This window comes from Bombus fervidus, chromosome 18, assembly GCF_041682495.2.
Source record: "Bombus fervidus isolate BK054 chromosome 18, iyBomFerv1, whole genome shotgun sequence".
Classification (NCBI taxonomy): domain Eukaryota; kingdom Metazoa; phylum Arthropoda; class Insecta; order Hymenoptera; family Apidae; genus Bombus; species Bombus fervidus.
In genome coordinates, this window is record NC_091534.1 from 8,339,730 (window position 1) to 8,359,190 (window position 19,461).

General features: G+C 42.1%; 2 protein-coding genes across 4 annotated transcripts; one reads left to right on the plus strand and one right to left on the minus strand.

Annotated features, from left to right (window-relative positions):
- Positions 1–1,458: 1,458 nt before the first annotated feature.
- Positions 1,459–19,015, minus strand: Lcch3 (Ligand-gated chloride channel homolog 3). Of its 3 annotated transcripts, none has more exons than XM_072021126.1 (10): positions 18,913–19,015; positions 5,990–6,132; positions 5,456–5,562; positions 4,781–4,848; positions 4,196–4,341; positions 3,624–3,781; positions 3,082–3,366; positions 2,682–2,912; positions 2,337–2,593; positions 1,459–2,233 (listed from the first exon to the last, which is right to left on the minus strand). In XM_072021126.1, the coding sequence occupies exons 2-10, from the start codon at positions 6,052–6,054 to the stop codon at positions 2,081–2,083; spliced, it is 1,470 nt and encodes a 489-aa protein (XP_071877227.1). In that variant the 5' UTR covers positions 6,055–6,132; positions 18,913–19,015; the 3' UTR covers positions 1,459–2,080. The 3 variants fall into 3 exon arrangements, with proteins under 3 accessions (XP_071877227.1, XP_071877226.1, XP_071877225.1); XM_072021125.1 differs by lacking the exon at positions 18,913–19,015 and adding an exon at positions 8,127–8,842; XM_072021124.1 differs by lacking the exon at positions 18,913–19,015 and having other exon boundaries at positions 5,990–7,325.
- Positions 10,237–18,293, plus strand: LOC139996624 (gamma-aminobutyric acid receptor subunit alpha-6). The gene is made up of 11 exons (XM_072021122.1): positions 10,237–10,365; positions 12,390–12,592; positions 14,390–14,457; positions 14,871–15,091; positions 15,221–15,303; positions 16,002–16,201; positions 16,280–16,367; positions 16,678–16,838; positions 16,996–17,172; positions 17,273–17,418; positions 17,734–18,293. The coding sequence occupies exons 1-11, from the start codon at positions 10,358–10,360 to the stop codon at positions 17,945–17,947; spliced, it is 1,569 nt and encodes a 522-aa protein (XP_071877223.1). The 5' UTR covers positions 10,237–10,357; the 3' UTR covers positions 17,948–18,293.
- Positions 19,016–19,461: the final 446 nt, after the last annotated feature.

Below are 19,461 nucleotides of genomic sequence, written 5' to 3' on the forward strand. Positions count from 1 at the left end.
AAAAGAATAAGTATCTAGGTCACGTCTGATGTCCACGGATGACAAGTACGTGGTAAGGATAGAATAAAATTGGTATTGTAGAAATAGCATACAGTTGTTCAAGTCGCTAAATTTAATTTGCCTTAAAATTACAGATACGATTTATATTAAAATAATTAACGTTACCACGCGCAATCTATAAGGATCGCATTTTCAATGTTTCAGAAAAATATTCCCTAGAAAAAGACAGTTTTTTTTCTCTTCTCACTCACGCGTACTCACATTCGTTATTAGATCGTCTTTTCTCGTCGTTCTCACCGTTCGAATTAAAGCTCGAACGATTTCTTAAGCTTTGGACTAATGATACCGAAAATACTTTTTTTATTCCGTTCTTTCTCTCCTTCTTCGTTTTCCATTTACAACTACCATGCCTGTACCGTTCTACATTGAGAAATAGCGCGCTGTATGTGACGTATGGGAATTTTTATCAAACCAATTTTTACTTAATTATCGTCGAAAATATAGAGAGTGTAAGCTGTGTACGTGGATTTCTCGAATTGATGTTTTATAATTAACGTTGGAGGAATGGACGACTAAACTTTTCCAAATTCATACATTTTACCAACGAACGAAAGATCGAGTCTAATTTCCTGTACGTGTTACAGACTGTCGTCGTTCGTGTAAACGAACAATTGGATTATTAATTATCAAACCATGTATACATTCATTTCGATAGTCGTGTATGGTGGTACATGTATCGAAAGACGTTGACGTATAAATAAAAAGATTTACAATCGTTGCGATTGCTTATTTTGTATTATTTATTTATCGAAAGTAAAAATTTTGAAGATACAGTGGAACTCCGTTTATACACATGAAATTGTAGTAGCGCCTGGCTAACCGAACTTTAACCGACCTCCTATCGTCTCCACCATCGTCGAGTGTCGATCGACTTTTACCAACGTCTAACGATAAGATACAGTTCGCAAAAAGGTAGAACAAATTAGACTTAAAAGGAAAGACAAGCATCGATTTACTAGTAGACTTTCCAAACCATCGTCTAAAAACAAACTGTCGCTGTATAATCGATCGTAAAAAGTCTATATGGATATACGGGATTCAACTTTGGGCACACACCGTGTGGCACGCTCTCGTGCTTCGCAGTCGATACAAGTTTGTTCGCAGGGGCAAATTTTTGGAATCTATATTAATCCATAAAATATTTATTCTCGTCAACGGAACGAAAGACGATCGACTTGTCCCTCCACAAGTTCATACGAACGGAGTCCTACTGTATATAGTTTTAAGATAACCTCGTATGATAACACGTATGAGACACGCTTTGGAAAATACTGACATTATCGACAACAGTGACATTATCCTTTACCTACAGTAATGATAATTAGTAGTTTTAATCGAGAACTACTCTAATTTATGATATATGCTTCTAAAATTTATGCTTCTCTCGTTTCGAACGACTTTTCTCGATTTGGGTGGAAACACCGTCGGATACCGATACCAGCGACGATCGCGGGAGTTAACGATTTTTTAAATTTCGAAATACGGTCTCTGGTTTTCGTTGCAATCTCAATTTGGTTTAGACGAACCGTTAATCGCTTGATTTGTATATGACAGGTAAAAAAAAGTTATCGATTTTTAAATGATCTTTCCAGCTGACGTTATTTAAAAACATTCTCGAATAACAGTACCATTTGCACCGCGCACTGCAATCCATTCGAATTGAAATATCGAATAGGAACGTATTTTCTAAAATATTATTATGTCTCAAGATTATAAATCGATATACCTTGAAAATATTTCCTCGTCGATAAATATTGGCAGCTTTCGATTCAGTACTTTCGATACCTGCTCCCTTCGATCGAAAATGACGAAGATTTCGATTTCAATCGTGGCCCGAACGTCCACTCCATTCGGAATCTAATTTCAAAATTTGATTCAAACAGAATTGATTTCCTTTTCATTGAGATTCTTGGAAATTCTCGATTACGGATTGGTCCTTTCTTTTCTTTTTTTTTTTTTTTTTTTTCTTGTTTTTTAATCTTTCTTCGTACGGCAGATGGCACGAGACTGTTGCGACGGCTCAGAGGAAATAGAATACCCAGTAAATGGCATTGAACAGCATAAAACTGACTGGAAATATAATTCTCGAGTATTTGTCGATAATGTTCACGTCTTTGATCTTCGGCATCGACACGCGCAATACGGATGCTCCTCTCCGTATCGCGTGTAATACCTGCAACAATAATAATTTTTCCTCGTTGTTAACTTTCTCTTTCGTTTTCTTTTTCTTTTCTTTTTAAACGGTCATCGACGGTTCTTCAACGTCCCTCCTTTACCTTTGGTTTATGTTGTTTAGGGCCTCTGTATCTGAGGCCAGCGTTTCTCCCATACGTATTGTAGGCCGCGACTCTGGAAATTCGAAAGCTAGGAGGAAACTTGGCCGGATCGTGTTCTCTTCCGGTTCCAGGCGTCGAACTACTGCTAACTAGGCCTGATCTGTTTCTTATGCTCGGCAGGGGAGACATTCTGACATCTTGAAGCTCTATTATGTCCGCTTCCGTCGAGCCAGGAAAAGGAGAACTTGCTTTGCTTCCTGCAAAGTTTCCACGCATTCCAAATGGATAAGGCGTTTCTCGAGATTTAAACATCGAACGGAGAAAATCTAATTGAGAAAATCTCACCCGATTTCGAGGAAATTACTTTTTTCTCGTCGGTTTCTTTCTTTTTTGTCTTCTTTTTGGCTCTGGCGCCCCAATAAGTGTAATTGACCGCTGCATACTCGAGGAGAGCAGCGAACACGAAAACGAAACACATCACTAAGTAAATGTCGATAGCTTTCACGTAGCTGATACGTGGCAGTGAACTACGTACACCTGTGGATATCGTGGTCATTGTAAGGACTGTCGTTATACCTACAAAGGGAAAATATAGCGTGACGATCGGCGATTTACATAATAATGGACGATTATAATCGAAATTTTCGAATAGATAATTTAATATATAAATAGAGAAAGAAAGCTTTTGTACTAGTCGTAAGTGTTAGGATTTACTATCTACAGGGAAACAATACCGTGTGTTTACCGAGAGCTACTCTAGCGCTGGTTGCTTCGTGATTTATCCAAAAACTGACCCAGCTTAGCATCACGATCAAGATACTAGGTAAATAGGTCTGGAAAACAAAGTATCCGATGTTCCTTTGAAGTTTGAAGCTTAACGATAATCTCTGGTATATACCAGTGGCCAGCCTCTCTTTACGATCGTTCGTTTCGTAACCGATTATCGTGAATTGTGGCAGTTCCGCTTCTTCCACGCCACGGACCGGCGTTTGTTTCCAATACATTACCACGTCCAGCACAGTGTATCCGTCTACCGAAAAAAAAAAAAAAAAACGAAAAGCAGTTCAAGTATGCTCGATTAACGTTCCAACTCGATTCTCTCCAACTCTGTTCGAACGAACGATATCCGGTACGAGGAAAGCGATCGTCCTACTATACGAACATTCCATTGTCCAAATATTTCGTTATTTCTTCGGATATGCGAAGCTCTACCGTACTTGGAGAAGAGAGAAGCGAAAGGAATCGATAGAAGGGGCAAAGAGCTACGACAGGTAATATCGACCGTACAGCTTTCGATCTCTACGGTGCAGTTCTGCGAATCCAGCGGATAGTAGTGCAGATCCATCATGCAGGCCAGGGTCGTCGTGAATCTCATGCCGTAAGTGACGGATCCGTCTCCGGACAACCGAACGAGTTTATTGCGCTCGGTCACGTCGTGTAGGAAACTGCGAACAAACCGAAAATCAACATTTTCTTTCTCGATCGCATTTCACCTTTCGCTCTCGCGTCTGCCGATTGGAGAAAACGACAGCGAGATAAATATAGATCGAGGCAGCCTAAAACGGACCACCCGAAGATTCTCGAAACGAAACAAAGTTCGAGTCTAACTAAATTTACTCTGACGCTCTTCTTCCTACCGCGTAAAAACAACCAATTCGTTCTATGTGGTTTTAGATGTCTCTCGTCCTATAGCAGCGATACAGTTTAGAAAGTAATAGACGTAATATTCGCGCGTGTCAGAATTGATTCGGACTCGGCTGTTCGAGGATCGATAATTTCACGGCGCGCGAAATCGTTTACTCGAACAACTTGCTCATTAACAGAAAATGTAGGGGTTTCGTAAAATTGTTCCGACGTACCTGTTTTTGTCGTTGGCGAAAAACGTGTCCGGAACCCAAATCTTCTCCGCAAAATCTCCACTGAGAGTGAGAACCTCCTCTTCTTGAGAAAACGCCAGTCTCTCGTCCTTCCAATACTGATTTAAATACATCGTTATCGTATAATCCTGTGGTAAAAAGAACACCGTTATCGTTTCCGTAAGCAAGAACACAACATCTTATACCTTAAACCGATGGTTTAAATCGATCGCAAAAAGCTAAAAGACCCGAGCGCTGTAAGTATCGAACGATATATTCCAACGAATTTTACTCTTTTTTCTTAATAAAAGTGGAGATAGATAAATTGTACGACGTGCGAACGATACGCGTGTCTTGATGTATCAAAAGGATTCGTAAAATGGATGCTTTTGCTATAACATTTTATATTTTATATTTAAAAAGCGTGTGTAGAATTTTCTGACCGACTATCATAGATCATTTTTCACAATATCCATTCCATCGTCCTGTAAATCCAACTTGCACCGCGACGTATTACTATCTAAAATATTGCAAAAAGTCGAGTTTGACGAGGGTCGGTTTTCTTACGAGCCCCTTGATAATGCTTACCATGTTTACTTCCGAGATTGCATCGAAGCTCGCGATCGTAAGGTCCATGCCAACCAACAGGGGATCTCCTGAGAGAATTAGATATAGAAATCTGTATAAAATACGATAAAAGGAGGAAACGAGTAACAAAAAGGACTCGTATATCTAATTCGTCTTTTATAGGTCGAGCAATCAACGAGGATTAAAGAAATTACCTGGCATCGTTAAGCGGATTAATTGGAATTCCGGCGCGATCACCGACCCGTAAGACATTCTCGATCGCTCGATAAATTCTCTTTACGTTGACTTTAGTTGGTCAACGTTTGGAGATAAGTCGTTCGAAAATATTATAGCACGCGAAATTCCCTAAAAGTTACTCGACTGATTTTTCTATTCACGGCTGGTTTGAGACAGCCTGGTTTAAAAGATAAAACGAGTTTATCTTTTATTTATTTCTTCCGTTATCGATGATACTGCGATGCCAGATAGTCTAAAGGCCCTAAAGACAACGCCAGTCCAGCGGTACAATTTATTGAATCTGGTTAATTAATTATTACTTATAGAAATACGTTTTACGCTAAAGAAGGGTACTTATACCGATTTCTAAAAATTACAAACAGGTAAACATCGAGTTAAAAACATCGCGCAGATTACATGCTTAATTACTTTGGACGAAGAAATATAAAATGCACTTACCGCCGAAATTTGGCCTCAATCGAATATCGTAACCATCGAGGATCCGCGATATAGTTTGCGTCACATTTTCTAATCTGTCGGACAGCCCTGTATTCTCAAGACTGGCCCTAAAAATCAACGCATTGCTTGGAAAAAAAGGATCAAGACAGAAACGAAACGAATATATTTTTACGATCGTTATCCAAGCGTATCGTCATGTATCGCGAATACACGGATTACCAGGAAACATTTTGAAACCGAATACGAGATTAATATATATGTATACATGAATTTTCAATAAAAATTTTTTCTCACTAAATCTTTATTTATCGAAATTACTACGAAACAACGAACGGTAGATCAAGTCATTCTTTGATCCGATCTATCGCTGATCGTTCTTTTTCTAATGACGACTAAGCGAGGCACGAATCTCATTTTACCAACGATACAGTCGAATTCGTCGATCTTTCGTTCTTCCTTTGCCAGCGAATCGAAGCATCGCGGAAGAATAGACGTTTTCGATGAAGATAAAATTAACGTCGATAAAACGATTACCAAGCAATCAGGTGAACCATTTGCAGCAAGAGAAACGTCTGCTGCAGCCACATCCTGCGATGCATCCTCCGGAATTACGTCAGCAGGTAGAAGAGGACGTCATCTCGATAGGTCCTTGCACCTCGACATCGAGCTGCCAGAAACTGCAATCAGAACCGCTCTGATTTCCGTCCTTGACCCTTTTCGCATACCAACTGGTCGTCTAATCTTTCGTCTCTCGCATACCTAATACAGACAGCTGTACGAGCTACTTTTAACAACGATGCGAACATCAATCTGTTATAAGTCAGTTTATAAAGAAGTAGTCGAACGAAGGAAGTTTGTAATTTATAAAGTACGCCAGATGTGCTATGGATAAAATTTTAGTATAAATCGTATCCTTTCGTTCGCAGGCAGCAGGATTGTCAAAAAATGATTAATCAGAGCGACAGGCATCGGCTATACTCACGCAAGCGTAGCTGACTTATACGAGTATCCGCAGAAGGTGAAAGTGAAAGTAAAACGCACGTACGCGCGTGCTTTTCATTTCTGCGACGACGATGATTCGTCTTTTGGCTCGCGATATTTCGTTAAAATCGCGATCCAGAGTTCCATGTTTTTATGTTAATTCCATACGATAAAAACGTTCGCGCGTGTTCGTGCGATATCTTTTTCGCGTTTGTCGTGGCTACCGCGTACGTTTGTCCTCTTCCGAGGGACGTCCAATTCCACCTAACGTATATTCGCGAGACTTGATCCAAAGATGGGAAGAACGTTTTCCGAAAAATTGGAAGAATCGTTCGAAAGAACGGTGTACTCGTCGCGTGGAGCGGATGGAACGACGTCGACGGAAAGGCCGTCGACAGGATCCGCGAACATCGTCGAGGAGGGTTTTGTCTCGGGCCAGGAGTCGATGTTCTCTAGCTGTTCCTGGCACGGCAGCCCTTGAAAGGGCACACTTTCTCACTACCGAACAGACAGCTTCGTTCACCAGCACTGTCCAACGTCGACGCCGTCGTCGACGGTATTTTCCGACGCTTCGGATACTGCGCGCCACTCACCTTCTCCGCATACCCATCCCCGTTTCGCTACCCCTTCGCTATCACCCTCTACCAACCTCCTTTCGTTAGGATACGTTTCTCCTTATCGTCCCAACCTCCCCTCTCTCTCACTCTCTCTTTCTCTCTCTGTCAATCTATCCATCTACCCATCTGTCCATCCATCTTTCTTTCTCACTTTCTTAAACTTTCACTCTTCCTCTCGAGCCCTACACATTTTTTATTTCACCTTCCACGTTGCTTTTCTCCGTCTTATACAGCGTACGAGTAATTATTTCCCATCCACCTATTCCCATCCCCGTTTTCCCTTCAATTTCTCTTCTTCGAGCCTCTTTTCGAACAATCTCGCTCGTAATTCCAATTTCATTCGCCATGTTGCGAGATTTCTCGACTGGCCGAATATACAGGGTGTCGTGAAAGAAGTTCTCCCTTTTATTCGCAAGTAATTTTTAAACGAAACGAGATACGCGTACGTATATATATTCGACATCGGTCGAACGACCTCCTCTGGCTGCTCCGCGACCGCTCCGTCGCGTATCCCACGTTCCCGAGCGCACCACGTCTCACGGACACGACGTCGCACGAGCACGACCACTGTTCGGCCTGTCAGCCACGGTAAAAAGGCTTTGAAAATCTTTGATCGCGCGAAGAACGATTCGCATCCAATTTCTCGTAGATCTCTCCGTGTTTGCACGACGGATGCCACAGCGACGCGTCGTCGAAGCGTCCAACGATCCACGAAAAAGCTGTACAGTGCGCACCTCGCGATTGTCCACCAATCATCGATATATAACCTCGACGAGAGACAAACGCTATTGCTTCCTGCGCGACACCCTGTACAAGCCCCTTTTGCAAGAAGCTCTGTGCAAACCCTGTGCAAACCATGTAGAAAGTCTGTTCAGCTGTTCGGTCGTTCCAACCATCGTCCCTTCTTTATCGAATTTAGTCAACCCGTTTCTCGTACGTCTCTCCCTGCCTGCCGTTCCCACCCTCGACCTCTCCCCTCTACTACCACACGTTTCGTTTCGTATCGGTGTTTCACACTCGCACTGCTGGTACTCTCGAACCCGTACCCGGCTTCCCTATCCGTTCTCTCTCACCTATTTATCTTTCGCTTCTCTTTGCACGCCGATAACACCAGCCTCCGTATCTCTGGGTACTTGGCATTCCTCGGCTCCCGAGGCGGTCCAGAGGTTGGCGCAAAATGGACCACGCATGTGCAGCCCCGTTTCACCGCGACCTAGTGACACAGAGCCGGTCCTCGTGTCTCTTCGCTTCTCTGCCTCTGTCCTTCCTCCTCTCTATCTCTCGCCCTCTTCCTTTCTCTTCCTCTTTTGATTTCCACGCCACGATCGAAGCAGAGCCACCCTTCGCATGCCTCCGCAAAACACACACCGGCATCGAGAGTCGTTCACCTTACCGGATTACCGTTCCATCGATCTACCCCTCCGAACGTGTACTTTTGTCCTCGGCAATATCGAAACAAGTGGTTTCGCGATAATCTATTCCTATCTTCGCACTTTTCATCCTTCTTTTCTCCGCCAGGCGCAAACTTTATTTATCTATTAAGGCTCCTTATTTACGGAGCGTAAACGCGACGGTACGAGTCACGCGTCCTACGAAATTGTCGACACCACCGATCCTACAATTTTACTTAAAAATTCCTGCTTCGCGTTACCTTTTTTTCTCCGCACAACGATGCAACGACTTTTACGACGATAAAACGATTATTTTTCTTCGTTCCAAGTCAAAATAATCTTGGCTACTTCTTATTATCGAAGCCAGTGAAAATGACCGATACTTGCCAAAGCGTAAAAGGATCCTACCTGTCCTATCTGTTTAGCGAACCCGAATCAACCAGTTTCCTAGTTCCACGCGTATCGTTCGATACGATTATCGCCCGTGCTACTACCGCTGAAACTACCACACTGGTTTAACAATTTTATAAATGTGCCAACCCTCAAGTTTAGGGATCGTGATTAATACCCAGGGTTAATAGTACCGAGAACGTGTTACATAGGATGATATTCCTTTCGTAAGAACGCGATAAATCGATAAGTACGGAGATATTCCACTGTTACGTATTCTTTGAAAAGACTAGCCTCGTCAACAGACGCACGGACAACCAACTTTTCGTCTACGAAACAATCGTCAAACCGATTTGAACGTACGGTGGTATCGTAGTCGCAGGGTATGCTTGCCAAAAGCCACGTTGCTAAATTAGAAGCGTTACATAGAAAACGCAACGTGGTCCGTGCGACATTACCAACTCCGTAGAGATCTGAAAATCGTCCTCGCCAACCGCCTAGCCAAGCTGCTGCTCTACACGATCCACCTACGTAGGAAACTGCACAGAATGCACCCTAACGTCCATTCTTATCCACATACAGTTTAACTTACGATTTATGAGAAAAGAAACGATGGAAAAGTTGAAAGCTGCTATTTATAAAAGCTCTCGGTTTCGTTCGATCCCTGGCCAAAATTCACGGTACGAGCGAGAACGACGAAATTTTCTAACAACAAAATTTCGTTGACTAAGAGACTGAGATCTTTTTATCATCTTCCTCGTACCTGCTCTTTTCCTACGCCGGAAAAGTAGCACGATGGTACCGCGTACGATACGCCATTTTTATATCTTTCGACCACAAAGACAAATACTACGTTAGCGCATAATTTCTCGAACGTTAAATAATCGTCGAACCATATACAACGCGTGCGTAACTCATTTTTTCTTCGTAACTAGTTTCCCCATTCCATTGCTTCCCAATGAAAAGGAAGAGGAGAATTTCGTTGGTCGAATAACTTCGATCAAAGATAATCCGCCTATTACGCGAAATTAAACGATAGTAACGAAATTGCGCGAGAAATCCCCACTGCTAATTCCTTTTGATCGTCGTTCTTTCGCTTATGCGTTCTTTACGTATGATTTCACTTCGTCCTACTGTACTCGCACAAAGCTCCGTAAATTCAATATATTTCGTCAAACACGACTGAAGGTAGGATGAAAAAAAAAAAAAAAAAAATTGTAAAAAGCCAGCAGCCGACAGATAACATTGTCAATGGTTGAACGTGCGGTACAAAGGAATAAAGAAGAAACGAATAAACGATAACAAAGTTCGTTGAACGTCGCGGAAGGCAGGATTGTCGGAGCTTGCGCGGCAGAAAGTTTGGTCGGCCAGGTGGGAGATCCACGAGGATCCGTCGCAAGAATCGCGTGTAAATCTTCCCCGCGAGTGTCGGTATTCGGTTCGCGCTTATTTAATTTTCCAAAATTTCTCGGTGTCGCTTTATCGATCGTCGAGGATCAAAGTCGAGGAAAAGGCGCAACGAAATGTTAACGTAAGTACGCTCTTTCGTTCCATCCCGATCGATGGACCGTTTCCTATCGCTCTTATACGAGGAACAGTCTCATTCCTCTTGTTTCGTTCTTTTTTTTCTAATAAATTCCGCTTTAAAGCAATTGCATCAAAGTACGATTGGATCTTCTCGCTAAGCAGAAATAAGGTTGTTCCGGGGAGTCGGAAGTGGTTTCGCGATTTCAGGCACCCCGTTCTCTTTCCTCGAACCACTTTCGGGGCTCGAGACGTTGTTTCTTCCTTGTCGACATTTTCTAAAAAAATCTATAAAAAAGATGGTAATCCAAACGTGGAACGTTTCATTGTTGGACTACTAAATTGGCTATCCATATTTCCAATTTGACAAAGTTGAAAACGCGATATTCGGTTCGTAAATACTTGCGAATCTCACAGACAAGTATGCCAGCAAGAAGAAAAAGCACGAACAAGCATGGTAAAAGGATATTCGATCGATCGATCGATCGAATTTTGTTAACAGAAGCAACTAACGTCGAACTGTGCGTGTGCCTCGAACCACCTAATCGCGAGTTTTCTTTCCTATGTCGTAAACATTTCAAAGTAGGAAGGCTTTTCTTTGCGACCTTTCTTTCTTCGGCGTGAGAACTTAAAACGTCGACGACGTGGCTCGATTCACGCCGAGTATCCGTTCCACGTAAATTCGTTTTACGCGATTTTCATTCGCGTCTGTTTCTACAAACGAAAAAATGTGTACACGTACCGTTATCTTTATCTAGTAGGACACCTAGGCGTTTCGACATACGTTGCCGTATACACTCGTTACGTTTAGAGGTTTTTTAAATTAAGAAAAGCAGGGTCCTACGTGCGAAACGAAGGATTAAACGGAGATGTAAATTATGGTAATGAAAGCACCAGCAAGGATCTGCATTGCGCGTCGATTATTTAGCTAGCCTCGCAAATATGGCGATATCGATACAGACCGCTAATGAAAAAGCTGAAATTAAAGTGTACGAGTAGCCGGTAAACGTGTACCTGCGGTAGCCGCAAAGAGAATAATTACCACTCTTTCGTCAGTTCGTATCTCCTCGTTGATTATTGGCTTTTTACAAGCCAGCACAACTATTGTAATTTCTGTTTGGCAGCTTTGAGGCGTGCATACGTTTCTCGTGCCTTTCTACTCGCCGAATAATCTACGTTCGTATTTTTATAACATAAACCTACGGCTCGGTGCATCGAGTACCAACGACATTAACTACAAAGTCGAGATATCAGCATTCGACAAGTCGAATAATTCGCCGTGCGTTCGAAAAAAACGACTTTTATAATTTTATACGACGAAAGTTGTAACTCGCAACGATATCGATTCACGTGGTTCTCCTGTTTCGACTACTTCGAACGGCGTGCGTAACGACGAGCAAGATGTTTCGGAGCGATGTCCAGGCAATGGAGAAAATAGCGAAAAATTCGAGCGTAGTCCGCCGAAAGAAAAAAAACGGTTTTCACGTGGCGAAGCAGGCAGAAGGCTGATGAGAGGCCATTGCAGAAGGAGAGGGAATGGAAGGTGGGAAGAGGGGAAGAGGAGTAGAAAAGTGCTCTCCTTAGCCGCGGATTCAGCAACTTCCGACGAGGCTGCCCCTCGATGTTTCGAGTGAACGTTCTCCCTCGTTACGTCAGAATCGCCCTTTAAGCCCTTCCGGCGCCCTTTTTGCGAAAAGTCCATCGAAAACGAGATTTTTTCGCAAATTTCTCTGTACCACGCGCAAAATCCCTATCTCTAAGATATTCGCCGATAACATTTCACAACGACGATCGTCGAGTACGCGTAGATTTTTAAGGTGTTTCGTTCGATAGTTTAAGCGACGTGAAATATCGTGAAACAAACGAGGAGAGAAGCTTGCGACGTTTACGGTGGTGACAGTGCCATTGTTATTAATATTAGATATAATAGGTGAATTGACGAGATAATGATCGCGTTACAATCGATGGGACGTTAAATAGAACGATTAACAATAAGATCGCTCTCGATAAGCGGACATTTGACTTTCGCAGGTTTCTACTCCTTATATTGCTGTCATCGTGGAGAAATCGGAACCACGCGCTCCACGTTTCTTCCGCGTCCTCGAAGACTTCTTCGAAAGCTACCCAGCTGACCAGAGGGACTGTCAACGACATCGTTTCCAGAAACATCACGATGGTTCTTGAGAACCTTCTAATGAACTACGAGAACAATCAACTGCCTACTCACGGAAAGGGTAAAGAGACAAGTTTCGACTTATTTCGGATGTTCGTCCCTCGAGCGAACATCGAGCGAATCGAAATCGTCGAGATTATCGAAACGTAAGACAAAAGTGGCAAAGACGAACAACGTTTCTCCTTCTTGAAACGCTACGAATTGAGAGAACTCGTTGATCAACACGTTTTCGGTAATAATTTACACCGTGTAAAAATCAATTACGATAACTTTCCTCCCTAATTGAAACAATTCTTCGTTCGTAAAATTTTGTTCACGCTCGATCGGGTCGCTCCGTGCAAATTGGATTAATTCGATCCTCGCGATGAAAGGATTAAACGATCGCGAGAGTCGCGGCCGAGAACCAGCGAATTACAGCGATTAAAAGGAAGGGGTAGCGTTTTCGTGGAACATCGATCTCGAAATGTTTACAACGAAAAAATTGGAGCACTGTAACGATCTTTGACGAGTGATCGGCCGGAAAGGGGAAAAATAGGAGCCGGTCCGATACGAATAGAACACGCGGAAAGTTGGATTGCAGCCAGCCGAAGAAAACTATCCCTTCGAAATCGCCTTTATCCCTGACACGCGGTCCCAATTTTCCATCATCCTTATTTCTTTCTTTTTTTCCTTCCAAAAGAACGCCAAACTATTCTCTCGATTATCTCTCTCTGTACTCATTTCCGTCGGTCCATCTATGTATTATTTTTCTTTTTTTTTTTTTCCTCTATGCAGCAGCCACCACCCTTTCTCGTTGCTGCTTTTAGCTAGTCCTATTCATCGTCCTATTCGAAAATTTATATGCACGCTGATCAAGTTCGTTATTAGACTGTGGGCGTTTGTTTCTAAAATGAAATAAAACTAAATATTTCTGAGATGCAAGCGAACTGCGCTTACCCGAACCTGTCTAAACGAGATCAATTAAATTATCCGCCTTATTTACGATTGCACGGAAAAACTTCTCGTCTACTTCCTGCTCGCCAAGCAATTCGCGTTACGAGTAATAATACCAATCGTCAAAAGATGGACGTGTTTCGACGCGATACCGTTCTATATTTCACAATGATCGCGTATCGTTACTATTATGCATTTTACGTGATTCCGATAAACCGAATTAATTCGACCAGATGAGATCGACGATAATCCCACTTTGCTTGATCGCGTGATTAGTCGGTTCGAAGATATGCTCGTCCTGCAAATCCTCCAAAACGTCGCTAACGTCGTTCGTTTTCGAATAATCGATACCGTTGTTCGATGAAAAGTCTGAAACCTTGGCTCTACGGTAGTAGGGTATCCGGGCCGCAAAATATTCCGCTAGGACGACACGGTTTACGCGTAGCCGAAGGGTCGGCCGAAGTCGAAAACGAGAGTCATCTTCCAAGACGCGCGACGTCTGTACGATACCACTATAAAATTTGCTATCCTCGATCTGCTCTGTGGCTTGTCCTTTGTGCCTTTGATTCGCGATCATCGAGCGTCGGATTAGGTTTCGATCGTGTGGCGCATCTAGCGTCGCGCGGACGCGTTTCTTCGACGTCGGCCCGACGCTCTTCTAGCCCCGGCGACTTCGAATCTCCGACTATCGTCCCTTCGAACGTTCGCTCCAACGCCGTACGCCGCGTTCCTTACTGGCCGAGCCCTGGGCACAGTCGTAAAGTCGTGGTAAGGCCAAATAGCTGCCGGCTGCTTGCCACGGTGTCGGCACGAAGATGCCTCGCCGTAAACGCAGGTGGTATCGTGTTACGACGCATCCTACGTGATCGAACATGTATAGACGATGATTTTTCAGTTTACAAAAGATGTAATTTCTCTTTCCTAGGAACGCCAACCGTGGTAAAAACCAATATTCTGATAAGAAGCATGGGTCCTGTGTCGGAACTCGACATGGTAGGTTTAGCGCGTCAGACGTGCAAATAAACGATCCAAATTCTTCGGTCAAGCGTTTGAATTCGTTCGAAGAAACTGCTCCTTTGCCAGTGCCCTGACGATTGGATCTCGTCTAAAGACACGACATTTCTCCGTGATGGAATTCGTCACGTGCCTAACGGATGGCTCGAAATTATAGAAAGCGTGGACAAATTTCTCGGTCGGATATTTTTTCTTCTTTTTTTTTTTTTTTTTTTTCTTCAGTAAACGTTAAGTTTACCGAAAAATTTCGATCATCCACGTCGACGAAGAAGTTAAACAGCTTCCTCTATGTGCGACGTGTATACGTTTTACTCGTCTTTGAGTTTCGTGGTCCTCAAAAAGGACAGGATGGCGTTTCCGTTACTAACGATAGCACGCGCTGCTTCTTACAGGATTATTCGATGGATTGTTACTTTCGACAATCTTGGCGCGACTCTCGTTTAAGCTTCTTGGGCCCGATAAAGTCGCTCAGCTTGAGCATCAAAATGTTGGAAAGAATCTGGAGGCCGGACACGTATTTTTATAATGGAAAACACAGCTACGTGCATACCATCACGGTGCCGAATAAATTATTAAGAATCTCGCAAGACGGAGATATACTTTATTCCATGAGGTTGTTACCGATGTGAACATTTCATTTGCATATTAAACGCAGCAACTAATAGCAACGATACGGAAATCGTAAAATAATTTAACGTTAATTATGGATTGCAACCATACGTTATATTCTTCTTTACAACAGGCTTACTATAAAAGCGAAATGTCCAATGGAGCTTCGAAATTTTCCCATGGATCGACAGTCTTGTCCGCTTATTCTCGGAAGTTGTAAGTATCTCTAAAACTATTCGAACGTTCGTAACGAAAAAGGCTCTTGTCAAACGTTTTCAGCCTTTCGAGTAATAACGTGGGTTTTCGTAGCCAGAAAGTAGACGAGATGCAATCGATATTATAAAAGACGAACCGTATCTTGTATTTCCAATTTTCGTCCGAGACAAATTTTTCCATTTCTTATTATTTTCTGATACGGATGGTTCGTTAATTTTTCAATAGTTTTTTAATCTTTGTCTGCTGGCTACGCACATATATATATTGTTCATTTGCTACAACAATAACGTAACTTAGAAATCAAAATACGCTCGATCGATATAGTTTCCTTGTACCGACGCAATACCGACACGACTGCCCTCTCGCGGCGACTTCCCCAAGTTCAATCGCAAAACTCCTGCAGCAAAAAGTACAAGGAACGGCGTTCCTTCTTTACCAACAACTCGGAAACTACGTAAAATTAAATTCAATTAATACCAAAAAGATAAATAAACGCATTTTGATATGTTCGGTAAAGCAATCGCTATCGAAGATTTACGTAGAGAGATTTATTGGACATATTTTACGATACGCGTTTGTTTCGAAATTCCATACGCAGAAATAAAAGGATGAAATTCATCGAAATGTTACGAACGTGATCTCTGCTGTGCGCCGAACAGTTTCTAATATTTTTTAATTTTAATATCGCACGTTTTCAGATGCGTATACGTCCGGTCAATTAATTTACGAATGGCAAGAGGGCTCCTCCGTAAATTTCGTCCCTGGAATGGCTCTTTCGCAGTTCGATCTGATGGGTTCGCCGTACAGGAATTTAACCTTTGTTCGTCGCGAAGGGGAATTTTCAGTTCTTCAAGTTTCCTTCAACTTGCAACGAAACACCGGCTATTTTCTCATCCAAGTAAGTTGATACGAACAAATTAGCTCGTTACATAATTTTACGTTAATCGTTATATTCTTCTCCTTGTGATTCCGTCAGGTTTACGTACCCTGTGTTCTAATAGTAGTCCTAAGTTGGGTGTCTTTCTGGATTCATCGTGAAGCTACCAGCGATCGAGTCGGTCTAGGTAAGCCGGTGCCTTTCGAATATACCACACATACCGAACATATCCGTAAATTTAGTACAACTATAAAGCTTCGGATCGTAAAATATTTGTTCGCTGGTGAAAAATCAATCCGCTCGTGTAACATCGTACGATACGGTAGTCGCAGAGTTCTACACCCTGTACGTATAAAATGTTACGACCAAATTTCGATTCTGGTCGAATCTTGGGAGGCTCGAGACCAACGCGAACCAACAACCTTTCTCACGAACGTAGAGTGCACAAATTTCTCCAAAAATGCTCGAAAGCAACATCGAATAAATTATTATTACAGGCATTACTACCGTTTTGACACTGTCCACGATTAGTCTCGATTCCAGAACAGACTTGCCCAAAGTTAGATACGCCACTGCCCTCGACTGGTTTTTGCTAATGAGTTTTGGATACTGTATCGCTACTCTGTTAGAATTTGCCGGCGTCCACTACTTCACAAAGGTACCTATTCGTAATTAATTACGAATAATTTAACCTAGCACGTATTTGGTAAAAGTCGAACGATAATAACTATAGCGCGTGCGTTGATTTATGTCGCGCAAAATTCATAAAACCGGACGTTACTTTCTCGCTAATTCTTCTAACGCGCTTGCATCAGGTTGGCAGCGGAGAAATTCCTTTGGACGAGGAAGAGTTGGAAAACGAGAGCGAAACCGACTATCAGGATGGGTTTTGCGGTATTGTGTCGCGCAGTCCTCAAACGGTTCACCCGGAGACAATAATAGACGTACCTCGAAGGAGAAGTTCTCTGTTATGCGATGTTTACGACGTTAATGTAAATATAACGTGCAACTTATCGAAGCATCGATGATTTCACCTTTCTTTATCGTTTAAACCGACTCGCCCTGTACACCTTCCGACAAATTTATATTTAGGAATCCGTTTCTTACGGAAGAGGATCGATGACAGTCTCCTCCGTTACGTCGAAACCATCGACGATGGAACGACAAACGCAAACGGAGCCGTGGATACCGAAATGGCGACAATTTCTGTATTGCCTCGCCGGCGACGAGGAGTTCAGGTAGAAATTTCCTTCGCTCTTTTCACTTTCGATCTGAAAACTCCTAGGAAACGTGTACATCGCGTTTCGTTTATACTTATACATTTCCATCGTTCTCTGGCTGGCAGTTTTATTCGCCATAGTTCGTTTCGAGTTTGATTCGCATCGATGTATCGTTCCGTACTTGGCTCTTTCACCTCGTCGTAATTGAACAAAAATAACGATATCGTTATGCGTATTCGTTCGTTATTTTGGGAATCTCTTCATCGTTGTTTTTATCTTTTAATCGCTCGTAAAATCGATCGATTCTTGTTATTTTAACGTTTCAAATTTTAGGAGGCGCAGACAAAGGGAAGCAGCTGGAAATTGCAGGAAGAAAGGCGAAAAGATCGCGAGACACATAAACAGCGTGTCTTACATCGACAAAGTGGCGCGAGTCGTATTTCCCGCTTCCTTCGGGCTACTCAATGTCTGCTATTGGGTCATTTACGTCACTTATCAAGAGGAATTCAAGTGGCAAGATCCACCATTTGGATCGATCTCTCGCTGATTCGATCGATAAGTGATCGAAGTAATCGAGATAGCGGTGTGTACGTATAATATACACGCAAGTCAGATTCACGTATATGTGTATAACGCATATATGTAATGGAAATTTAACTTTAGAAAGGAAAGCTCCCCTTCTACTTATCCCTAGTAACAAAATTATGTAATTTCGTCCTTTCCGCTTTCACCTTTAACAAAATATTATACTCCTTAACGACAAATATATATACGCGTATACGGTGTTTAATAAATTTAGTATTCCCTTCTTTTCGATTTGGGATATTACCTGCGTTAAACGGAACGCGTAAATCGATTTTAAAATATATCGGAGTATTTTACACGCATATACACGTACTATTATAAATACTAAAGGCGAGCATAGCGACAAAGTAGTAACGAGAATGACTTACGAATCTAATCTTGTTTCGTTTCTAGAATCTGCCTGTCGCGAAGCGTCTTCTTGCACGTGAAATTTGATACGCGTCAGCGGACAGATAAAATTACGCTTTTATTATCTTTGCATTTCATATTTTCAAATTTAATAAAATTCCGCCGAATACCCAATACTCGAATAATAAAGTTGTTGCATACAATCGTTATTAGCGCTATAATGATTTCGTTTACAATCGAAATTTCCATAGTAACAAAGTCCGAGGGTATCAAACTTCTCCACTGCGGCTTATACTTATAAGCGTTACATATATATAACATTGTATGTTATTTCTACAAATTCTTTGTTATTGATGCATTATCATCCGTATCTAAAAACGCGACGTGCAAGAAAACCTATCCCGAGCTAATGAATAGAATACAGACATGAAAATGTTACTACTCACGGGTATAATAAATACCCGCGGTCACTATGCTCGTCAAAAATTCTACGTAATACAACCGGTCACTCGTGTCGATTCGGACTTTTCGTTCCACGATATGATCGACTAACCGGAGGAACAAATGCATGCGACTAACGATCAGATACGAAGAACGTCGTCGTCGTCGTCGTCGTCGTCGATGTTGTGACCCGGCGAATCCATCGTGAAACCCGCGCCATCGAATAAGAATCGTCGAATCCTATGGTAGATGCCAGGAACGAATCTGTAACAAAAAACATAGAACGTTACAATTTCTTCTTAATGACAGTGTTAATTATTTTGTGAAAAATTGAAATAATAAAAGATCGATGTCTACCGAATAAAAAATTTGTAGGATAATACTTAATACAAGAACGAAAAGTTTACACTTGTCACGTTTTTAATCGGATCCTACTTTCTAATTAATAATAATTATCACAGAATATAGAGAATAAAATTAAACAAAGTCCAAAACAAAAATCTATTTACCATCTGGGCTTTTGAAGCACCATAGGTCCTTTCCAAGGTCCAGCAAGAAGAGGAAGGAGGGACATACCTTTAATTTAAATATGAATTATTATAATTTGTTCGGAAAATCAGCAAAGGTTGTTCGAACAATTTGAGGTAACGGAATACGAAACTCTGCGAAAACTTGCAACTTCAATAA